At 50.8% G+C, this 11,322-nt stretch overlaps 1 protein-coding gene and 1 pseudogene across 1 annotated transcript; one reads left to right on the top strand and one right to left on the bottom strand.

Moving 5' to 3' along the window:
• Window positions 1–4,860: 4,860 nt before the first annotated feature.
• On the bottom strand, window positions 4,861–4,978 carry LOC117215831 (annotated as a pseudogene).
• Window positions 4,979–5,936: 958 nt separating this feature from the next.
• LOC117215810 lies at window positions 5,937–7,694 on the top strand. The gene is made up of 2 exons (XM_033462286.1): window positions 5,937–7,073; window positions 7,155–7,694. The coding sequence occupies exons 1-2, from the start codon at window positions 5,937–5,939 to the stop codon at window positions 7,692–7,694; spliced, it is 1,677 nt and encodes a 558-aa protein (XP_033318177.1).
• Window positions 7,695–11,322: the final 3,628 nt, after the last annotated feature.

Below are 11,322 nucleotides of genomic sequence, written 5' to 3'. Positions count from 1 at the left end.
CGTTTACTGGGTACAGTGTTCTATTGGTAACTATTTATTAAAAGTAATTTAAAATTAATAGAGGATGAAATATTTCGAACGTGTGAAAAAGAATGTAATGTAACAGTTTAAATACAAATAAAATTTCTACAGTTTGATTACAATATAATAAATTATTAGATAATTGTTATATTATAGTCATTTGTAATTGAATAAACTAATACAAAATTCTTCTTGCTTTTTAGATGAGAAGTAAAGAATTTAATTGGAATTAAAAATTCATATGGAATATTATCAGAAGGTATAGGATTTTCTTATTAATTGTGTATTAACATTGACTAAGATAAGTAAATGTTATCGATGGACGATAAAACAGTATTGTAATCTTGCGTACAAGTGTGTCTAGTTTCCTGCTTTAGTTCTCTTTACAGTATAGTTACTACCAACTTAGTCAATGGTTGTAAAGAGATTGGAAAATTTCAAATTTCAACGTCTAGCAAAACCCTTCAAAGGAAAATATTCAACAAATACGCACACATACATTTACATACTGTTATATCTATATAAAAAATATAATTAACGACGTAAAGATACCGCTGAGGTAAAAATAGTCTGCCGTACCGGCAATATTCCGATTGTAATTGTCAACCATTGAACCTAATTATAATTCCTACCGTTCCAATGGCGCTAGTAGTTTATTCCACATTAAACCGATAACGTCGCATTTGATAAGAATGGTCTGGGGAGGGGGGGGGGGGGGGTGACATGCGTTTAATTGACTATCTAAATAAAAATAAATTGAATAAAAAAAAAAGCTTTACAGAATCACGTCCAGTAATAGTACGAGGATTCCCTTTTCTGGTAGAACCTAGTGCGCCGGAGATATGAGATACCCAGATAATCCTCTGCTCAATTTACGTTTATAAATAAATAGATGTTTAATTATGTAAAATTTTCATGTATTTTGTTTAAATAATTATTATTCGATTTCTTTTTCTTTGGCTTGTCTAGTTTTCATAATTGCTTTTTTTTTATTTAATTGTTTACATTCACAATTTGTCCGATTTGGACATTTAGTAGAATTTTTTGGCTGTCTGATTATCATGTGGGTGGCTACCCCCAGCGGGGTACCATCTTCGTGTTTGTTAGGTTATGTCCTTTGTGAGATCTGTTGGATGTTTCCTTTTTAGTCTTCTTTCTATGCTTGATGTGTTGATCGTTTCCGTTGCCAGCCGATTCGAGTGCGTTGCTATTCTTTCTCTGTACCTTCTTACACATCTGCTAATCTCCTCCTTGACCGTTGGTATTCCCAGGTCTTTCCGAATGTCCTCGTTTCTAACGTACCACGGGACGTTTACTATTATTATTTTTGCTTGCATTGTCTCTATTTTGGTTATATGGCTCATTACTGCCGCTCCCCATAGTGGTATTCCGTACGTCCAGATTGGTTTTATGATCATTTTGTATATTTTTAATTTATTTTCTATACTTAGTTTGGATTTTCGACTTGTTAGCCAATACATTTGTCTCCTTGTTGTCTGTATTTTGTCTATTATTGATTTAGTATGCTGTTTCCATGTGAGTTGTGTATCTATGTGGAGTCCTAGGTATTTGATTTGCCTTGTTTGTATTATGTGCGTGCCGTTAAGAAAGATGTTTGGTGGTATCTGTTTTCGCAGTGTGAATGTAATATGGTTGCATTTACTGGGGTTTGCTTTAATTTGTTTAACTTGTAGCCACTTTTCTATTTTTGTGATATGTTCTTGTAGTAATGTGACTGCTGTTACAGGGTTAGTGTGCCTGACTAGTACCGCTGTGTCGTCCGCGAATGTCAGTATTTTGCTATTGGTAGTTGTTGGTATGTTAGCCGTGTATAGTGTGTATAGAATTGGTCCTAAGACGCTTCCTTGCGGAACCCCTGCCTTGATATCTTTGACTTCGGAGTATGTGTCCTTGATTTTTATTACGAAGGTTCTGCTGCTTAAGTAGGATTTTATTAATTGGTATATTTGCTCCGGGAATTGTTTCCTGATTGTTTGTTTCTACAAAAGCCTTCTGGCTTTCGTGGTTTATTTTGTCGAATGCTTTCTTTATGTCCATAAAGAGGCCTGTACAGTATTGCTTGTTTTCTAGTGCTGGTATTATTTCGTTGACCAGTCTATGCATTTGCTCTATAGTGGAGTGTTTGTTTCTGAATCCGAATTGGTGATCCGATATTAATTTTTCCTTCTATATTATTGGCTTTATGCGGTCGTAAATTACTTTCTCTAGTATTTTAGAGAACACAGGAAGTAATGATATTGGACTGTATGATGTAGTTTGATGTGGGTCTTTGCCTGGTTTAGGTAACATTCTGATCTGTGCCAATTTCCAACGTTTAGGAAAGTATTGAATTCTTAGTATTGCGTTAAATGTTATTGTGATTTGTCTTATCGCTTTTGACGGAAGGTTTTCCAGGATTTTGACATTGATTAGGTCGATTCCTGGTGCTTTATTATTTTTTGTTTTTTCGATTATGTTTATAATTTCTTGTGCTGTTGTTTTAGGTATGGTGTAGTGTTTGTCAGTTGATGTACTAGTGGTTAGCGCATCCTCGTCCGTATAACTATTGTGGTTGCTGTTGTTGATATTATGCGGTGTAAATGTGTTGCATAGGTGGTTGGAAAATTCTTCAACTTGTTCTTTGTTGCTTCTTACCCATGTGTTATCTGCTCTTCTGATTGCTGGGTCCAGTTTTATTGTCTTCTTTATTTTTTTTTGTGGCTTTCCATAGGGAGTAGTTGTAGTTCTCGTGTGCAGATAGTGACTCAATGAACTTTGTGAACTCGTTGTTGTTGTGTTCTTTTATTTTGTTTTTTATTTCCTTCGCAAGTTTGTTTAGGTGTTTTTTGTTTTCTTTTGTTCTATGTTTTTGCCATTTTGCTTTCGCTTTTCTTTTTTCTCTAATTTTTTCGAGAATGTCTAATGGAATTATTTTTGTTTGTCTGTTGGTTGATTCAGGTATAGTGGTTGCCCATGCTGCTTCTTGAATAGTTTCTGTAAATGTTGTTACTGCTTGATCGATGTGTTCAGGTGTTTTCAATGAGATGTTGCAGTTGATTAAAGTAAAGTATTGGTTTGTTTCTGTATGTAATTATTATAGGTGTATGATCAGAGGTAAGCTCAAAGCTGGGTGCTACGTTTATTTTATTTGCGTTTAGTCCCTTTGTAACTGCAAAATCAAGTAGGTATTTTGCTCATGTTTGTCGGCCATTATGTCGGTCTTCCCGTGGATAATATATTGAGGTTATTGTTTCTAATGTAGTTTTCCAAGGTTCTACCTCGTGGTGTAGTGACTCTTGATCCCCATACTGTGTGCTTTGAGTTGTAGTCTCCAGCTGCGATATACTTTTCACCTAAGTGTTGAAAGTACTCTTCCCACATTTGTGATGTAATTTTGTGTCGCGGCGGTACATATACTGCTGACAGCTGTAAATAGTTGCTGCTAGTTTGTACAGTAACGCTGATTGGTTGTATATGTTCCTTACTAATTTGGCTGTGTAAGTGATGTTTAATGTCATTTTTTATTACTACTGCCGTCCCCCGTGTGTTTTTCCTGAGGGATGCTTGGTATCATATATGGTGTAATACGGTATTTTTACGTAACTTTTTGTAGTGAAGGGCCAAGACCCCGCCGACATCCTTCCACAGGCCGGCCGGGATTCCATCCGGACCCGGAGCCTTCCGAGCTTCGATCTTCCCGGCCTGCCCCGGTCAAGACTGGTGCAGGGTGACGGGGAGCCCCACAAGAAGGGAACGTGTGTGGTCTTGGCAGATACGGGCCCACCAACTTCTCCGAAGTTCTCCGCACCGAATCGGCGAACTAGCGGGTGCCAAAGGCATCGACCAGCCACTACACGGATATAAGAGAATATCAGATTCATCGGTGTGTCCCAGGGCTTGATACTACGGCCTGAGAACCCGTAGCCGCCTCGTGCTCCCCAAAAAGCTTGAAAAGCCCCCTCGAAACATATCAGTTTTAGTCTGGTGGTTTGGCGGCAGCATCCGTCACTTTCTCACTTTAAGATATTGTGAATTTGCATCGAGCCACTCTGTATAAGTTTTAAAGAGATTGAAGGTGTTTACGACACTTTTTTTTTTATATGTACGTGGAGGAAATCCGCACGGACGCCAGGTCGCTTCTGGGGAAAGCAGCGTGGTAGTGTCGGACTCCAACCGACTAAGACCTTGTGACACCAATTATCTCTCAGAGAAAAGACATCGACTCCCGACTGTCGGACGCCAACGCCGCGACGCATCTTAGTCCACATCATAGATAAAGGCTTCGACTCCTGACCTTCGACGCATCTCCGGCTACACAGAAGCTATGACACACCTCAGTCCACGTCATAGATAAAGGCTTCGACCCCCGACCTTCGGACTCCTTTGGACACGTCACCTTATCATCATAGCCTACTCAACATCCTAAATCCAAAGCGTATATAAACCGAGACTTCACCTAGCTCGAGTAGTACTTGTTCTCCTTCTAGTTGTTGTACAGTCCTTGTAGTTTTATAAAGAAAAATTAGCAGTTGGGTTACGACTCAGCCTTCTTGTTATCATCCAAGTACCAACTTTACGTGACAACCTCCACGATGACCGTCCGCTGCGATCGAGAGAGGCCCGAGAGCTGGTGTGAGCGACACACCGCCCCCCCCCCCCCCACGCTCAATGCCACCGCTGATGGAGCGGTGTATGGCCATGTCACACCGCGCCTCGTCGCCGGAGCCGCTGTGCCAAGGAGCCCGGTTCCCTACCGGACTGCTTGGCGGCCCCGAGGCGCTGAGCCGCCAGCGTCCAAGCCCGAACCCTATCAGGGGGCGCGGCGGACCCAGCACGCTTCGCCAACGCCACACGGAGTTCCCAGGCGATCACCCATCCAAGTACTATCCGTGCCCGGCGCTGCTTAACTTTCGTGATCTGACGGAACGAGTGCACTCAGCGCGGCATGGGCGTTGGCCCAATCCATGATACTACAGTATTTTGGGTGGGCCCTTAGGTTTATTGACGGTCTGACTAACGGTCAGCGGACCCTTAGCGGTCAAATAACGAGGGACGTCGCACGGTTTATATCACGCGACGTAACAAATACATTTCGGTAGTTGAAAAATGATGTCCACACTAAGCAGAATATCATGAATCTATGACTATGAGTTGGTGGAATAGTTTGAAAGTAGAGGTGAAAGTAGAGTCTAAGGCTGTTTTCTGTGTATCCATTTTGCTCTCGCTTCTAATCGGATTAATACATGTATACGTGACGAAACAGTGTGGATGTGTGTATTCGGACGAATTTGCGTTATGTCGAATGAAATGTCCAAATACACTCAGAAAAATGTATACATATAGATATGTAACCTGACTAGATTGATATATTCCGTCACACGTGAATTCATCCGAATCTGCATCCACCAAGAAAGTACTCATGAAGAAAAACGAAAACTGGATAATAGTTATCTGAGGAAATATAGGGAAACCTAAAATGTAAAGGCGCGATCGACCTCAGAAGCGGTAGGTTGTATGACCCAGGGTGGGGATATATGGGAGGCAGACGTAGAGAGGACGGAGCTGCGAGCGTAATCGAAATCTCCGGAAAACTGGAGAGCTTGGGCAAGGGAGGTAACCAGAGTGGAGGACTAGTGCCTGTGAACGCAAAGCGGGTGTGGATACGGGAAGTCTGGCTTGGACAAGGAGTTAAAGCAAAACCAACCAAGTGTGAGGTTAGGACGGTGGAGTAGCCATATTAGGACGCGTGACAACAGCGCCGCTACACGGGCTACCCGAGAAACTACCCAGACGCAGCCATATTGGCGCGTGCGCCGAAGCGCGTCGCGCGGGCCACTTGAAAGTGACAGCGACTGGCAGAGTGGCAAGTGCTGACCGAGCGACATTTCCCGCCCAACGGGGAAACAGACGCAACCATGGCGAAAGGGAAGGAGGTAGAGGAAAACGCTAGGGGACGGAGGGAAACGGAACTGGCTGCGGAGCTGCCACACGTCAGCACCAGGAGCATGACGAAGGCGATGCCGCCAAAGGAGGGACCCTCCCGCTTCACGCTGGACAAGGAGGGAATATGGACTGAGGAAACAACAGAGGAGGAGGAAACCCCCGCCAGAGAAGCACCCCGAGCGAAGAGAAAGAAGGCCAACGAATCCCCCGTACTCCCCGCGAACCCGGCTGAAGAAATGAGGACAGCCACAACGGCGGACATAGGAGCCGAACTGATTCGCCGGGCCGCCGAGGTGGCCAAGGCTGCCGAGGCACCCCGCAGCCACAAGGGCACGCAGGGGAAAACCCTGAAGGAGGCGGCGAGAACCATCACCGCGGGCGTGACAGAGATAGTGAGGAGAACGGACCCTGTCACCGACGCACTCGCTATAGCGCAAGGACGCATAGCAACACTGGAGGCGGCGGTAGAGGCACTCCGAAAAGAGCCGGCCTCGCGCTCCACCGCGGATGAGAGCAGCTATAGGGCGCGTCTCGCTGCAGTCGAACACCATGTAGAGAAGATGAGATCCTTGCTACACCGACTGGAGGAACAACTACAGAGAACAGAAAAAGGAGAAGGAAAGGAGGTTGCCCCTGCCGCGAACACGAGAGGGATGGAGCCTGGAGCTCCAAGCGACCCAGCGCCCAAGGGAGGCCGGACGGCTGTCACCGAATGGCAGACCGTCGGAAGGAAAAGAAGCGGAAAGAAGAAGGAGGCAGGGAAGAAGCAGCCGGCGAAGCTGATCCCCGAGACAGGGGCGGAGAGCCAGAGGAAAACTCCGGAGAGTGGATTGGAGAACGCACGAAGAGGGGGAGGCAGGGGGCCCCTCCCGCGCGCACCGCGAATGTCTGCGGTAACAATCACCCTGACGGACAAATCGAGCCAATCCTACGCGGAGGTGCTGGCTGCGGCCAAGGACAGTGTCTTCCTGACCGAGATCGGCATCAACACGATGAGGATGCGGAAGACCATAGCCGGAGGCGTCATCTTAGAGGTCCCCGAGGACCAGGGAAGGGAGAAGGCCGCAGCGCTCGCAGCACAGCTGACGCGGGCTCTGGACCCGAACGAGGTCCGCGTGGCGACACCCTTCCGAGCCGCGGAGGCAAGGGTGTCCCTGATAGACATAGCGGCCACCTAGGCGGAAATCCAGAACACCCTGGCGAGGGAGAGCGGCTGCAAGCCGGAGGACATCCGGCTGGGAGAAATCCGCCCCGCCCGGAACGGACTTGGCACCGTGTGGATACGAGGCCCCGCCAGTGCAGTGAGGAAACTGGCCCAGGCTGGAAAGGTCGCCATAGGCTGGTCGACGGCGAAGGTCGAAGCCATCGAACGGAGACCGTTACAGTGCTACAGGTGCCTCGGGATAGGACACACGGGGAAGACCTGCACCGCCAAGGAGGACAACGGGCACCTGTGCTTCAGATGCGGCGAACCAGGGCACCAGGCGAGAGCATGCACTACTGCGAGCCCGAAATGCCTGCTCTGCGAGGCGCTTGGAGCACCGTCGGTGCACAGGATGGGGGGACCGGCCTACGCCCCCTCGAAGAAAGGAACGAAAGGAGCCGCCCGTGGATCCACGGCTGCAAGAGGCAGCGAGAAAGGCTCCCCGTCGCAAAGCGACCCTAAGCCCACGAACAAGGAGGTAGGCACGGAGGAAGCCACAAACAAGGAAAGAACACCAAAGAACTGAGAATGCGCATCCTCCAGACCAACCTGGGAAGGTCAAGGCGAGCACAAGACCTGCTCCACCAAACCATCCGGGAGAGCACGGTCGCCCTAGCGGTGGTGGCGGAACCATACAGAGTTCTGGATGCCCCGGCGTGGGTCGGAGACACGGACGGAATGGTTGCCGTCACCTGGACATCAACGCCCGGGGCGTTCGCCCACGGAGCCCTGCTGGAACGCGGCAACGGGTACGCCGCGGTCGAGTGGGCAGGGATGATGGTGGTGGGGGTGTACGTGTCACCTAACAGCGGACGGGCAGCGTTCGAAGAATTCCTAGACGGAGTTGGCGACTGCGTCAGGCGACGACTCCCCCGACAAGTGCTCGTCCTGGGAGACTTCAACGCACACTCCACGGAATGGGGGAACGCCAGGACCAACGCGAGCGGCCGCATGCTATCAAACTGGGCCGCGGGACTTGGACTTCTGTTAGTGAACAGGGGCTCGACCAGTACCTGCGTGACGTGCAGAGGGAGCTCCATTGTTGACATAACATGGGCCTCCCCCGAGGCATTCAGGCGGATCTCAGGCTGGAGAGTGGCCGAAGGGGTCGAGACGCTGTCGGACCACCTCTACATATTCATGGAGGTGGACACACCTGGACCTGGAATGCCTACGACAAACGACGGGCGAGGCCCGCCGAGGGGGAGACGCGCGCGCCCATCGCCGAGATGGAAAATAAAGGAGAGGAATGAAGATCTACTCCGAGCGGCTGCTATAGCAACAGCTTGGAGCTGGGAGGCCTCGACAACGACGACCGAAGCAGACGTGGAAGAGGAGGCCGAGAACCTCCGCCAAGCCATGACAGCAATCTGCGACGCATCCATGCCACGGGCCACACCGGGCACGGTGCGAAGCAGAGCAGTTTACTGGTGGAACCCTGACATCGCGGAGCTGAGGACGAGATGTGTCCGGGCCCGAAGACAGTACCTAAGGGCCCGCCGCTGGCGACGACGCGACGAAGAAGAAGTCTCCTTGCGCTACCGGGCGTACCGCGCGCTACGGCGCTCGCTACAAAAGGAAATTAAAAAAGCGAAGGACCGTGCCTGGTCCGAACTGGTCGAAACAGTCGAGTCGGACCCATGGGGGAGGCCATACAGGACGGTGACACAGAAACTACGCGCGAAGGGCCCCCTGACAACGGCAGAAATGGAACCTGCGCTGCTGACGCGGATCACCGGAACGCTCTTTCCCCCACAAGAAAACAGAGTGGTGGAATGGCTACGGGAAACGACACGACCGCTGGAATGGAGGGACGACTGGGAAGTCACGGAGGAGGAGATATGGGAGGCAACCAGAAGAATGACCTCCCGCAACGTGGCACCGGACCCGGACGGAATCCCTGGCCGGATCTGGGGGGAAGTGATGGGGGTCATGGCCCCCAGATTCCGGCACCTCTTCACAAGATGCCTGAGGGAGGGAGTCCACCCCCGGGCGTGGCGGACGGCGAGGCTGGTCCTGCTCCATAAAGAGGGCCGACCTACGACCTCGCCGTCAGCGTACCGGCCGATATGCCTACTGGACGAGGTCGGCAAACTACTCGAGAGGGTAGTCGCCGCCAGCTTGGAACGACACATAGCGGGCCAAGTGCCAAATTTGCACGAAAGCCAGTACGGCTTCCGGAAGGGGCGCTCGACGATTAACGCGGTCAGACGCGTACGAGCGATTGCGGAGGACATGGTCTCCCGGAAAGGCGTGGCGCTGGCGGTTTCCCTGGACATCGTCAACGCGTTCAACACCATGCCATGGGACAGGATAGTGACGGCCCTGGAGCACTTCGAGGTTCCCAGCTACCTCGTCCGATTGATCCGAGCCTGCCTCGACGACAGGTGGGTGTGTTACACCAGTAAGGAAGGAGAGGAAAAGCGATCCGTCGGGCGTGGCGTCCCGCAGGGCTCAGTGCTGGGCCCCATACTATGGAACGTTGCGTACGACGAGGTACTGCGATGCCCGCTACCCCCAGGCGCGGCCATGGTATGCTATGCGGACGACACCCTAATCCTGGTCGAGGGTCGTGGCTGGCACGAGACGCTGCGCATTGGCGGAATCGCAACGGCCTGCGCGACCCGTGCCGTGAACGAACTGGGCCTGAGAGTCGCCCCTGCGAAATCGGAGGCCACCTGGTTCTTTGACAGGAAGAGGCGAGGGTCACCACCGCCCGTCCTATGCATAAACATGGCAGGTGAAACCGTCCGGGTGGGATTACAGATGAAGTATCTGGGACTCACCATCGACAGCCAGTGGACGTTCGAGCCGCACTTCGACTCACTGATCCCGAAGGTGTCAGCGGCTGCCAATGCCCTGTGCGGCCTACTACCGAACATCGGCGGGGCCGGAGACGCGGTGCGCCGACTTTACGAGGGCGTCGTTCGGTAACGAGTGATGTACGGAGCCTCAGTATGGGCGGACGACCTGATGGCAAGCCGTCGCAGCATTCTGCTCCTGAGAAGGCTGCACAGAGTGACCGCCATCAGAATCATTAGGGGATACCGGACGGTGTCTCACGCGTCGGCGTCCACCCTAGCCGCGTCCCACCCGTAGGAGCTGCGGGCGCTGGCGCTCAAAAAGAGATACACCCGCCGGAGGGAATGGCACCCGGGAGAAGACCCCACCGAGCAGGCGGCTCCAAACGACACAGGAACCGCCGAGGGGGACACATGGAACCTGTGGCGATCCCAACTGATCAACGGGAGAAGCGAACATCGAGGCGCGGAAGCGGTCCTACCAAACTGGGAGGCATGGAGGAGCCGCCACGGCCTCCCACTCACATTCAGGATGACACAAGTGCTCACCGGACACGGCGTGTTCGGCGAGTTCCTGAAGAAGATCGGACGGGAGACAACGGACATCTGTCACCACTGCGGGGAGGGCAGGGACACAGCCCAACACACCCTGGAGCTCTGCCCGGCGTGGAGCTGCCCCGCTACACCCTGCGACACGCCATAGGCGAAATACTGACCCCCTCAGCTATCGTGGAAGCGATAATGAGAGGGGCACAGGAATACGAGGCCGTCCGCCTCTTCTGCGAGCGAGTTATGCTCGCGAAGGAGCGAGCGGAAAGGGAGAGAAAGAAAAACTCTCACCCCTGCAGAGTAAGACGCTGGAGAAGGATGGCAGTCAGACGACCCAGAGCCGCCCCGCCACCACCCCAACGGACTACGACCAGAAGAAGTGACAGCGCTAGGGGCAACGACCTCCCCCTAACGCCTACTCAATAGCCGGCTCGAACAAGAGAACGCGAGAAGGGGGTGCAACAGAAGTTAATTCATAAGAGGTTCTTGGAGCACCCCTGTCATACGCGTAGGATGGTCAACGTGGAGTTTTAGTCGGTAGGAGTCCGACACTACTCTGCTGTTACGCGATTATTCCAGCAGCGGAGTGTCCATGAGGATTTCTCCACGTACAAAAAAAAAAGAAAAAAAAGGTTCTATGACCCAAAATATTTCAAATTTCAGTTCAATCGCAGGCAAAGACGCAGTGATTTTTACCGTTTCCTACACGCATACTGCCCGTATAAATAAAAATCTCGGCTCGATCATCTTGATTATATTTTTAATACGACGAGTACCATATCAAGCTATCAGTTTGTAAGCATT

This window comes from Bombus bifarius, unplaced genomic scaffold (assembly GCF_011952205.1).
Source record: "Bombus bifarius isolate JDL3187 unplaced genomic scaffold, Bbif_JDL3187 scf7180000009825, whole genome shotgun sequence".
In the NCBI taxonomy this organism is placed as follows: Eukaryota; Metazoa; Arthropoda; class Insecta; order Hymenoptera; family Apidae; genus Bombus; species Bombus bifarius.
The sequence above is the reverse complement of the archived record's forward strand: the minus strand, read 5'-3'. Positions and strand labels throughout refer to the sequence as shown.

What these genes read in the sequence shown, in the direction of transcription:
- LOC117215810 (XM_033462286.1), top strand. Translation starts at nt 5,937, where the DNA reads ATGGCGAAAGGGAAGGAGGTAGAGGAAAACGCTAGGGGACGGAGGGAA. An exon ending in GGGCTCTGGACCCGAACGAG is followed by an intron (nt 7,074 to 7,154) that starts GTCCGCGTGGCG and finishes GCGGAAATCCAG; the next exon opens with AACACCCTGGCGAGGGAGAG.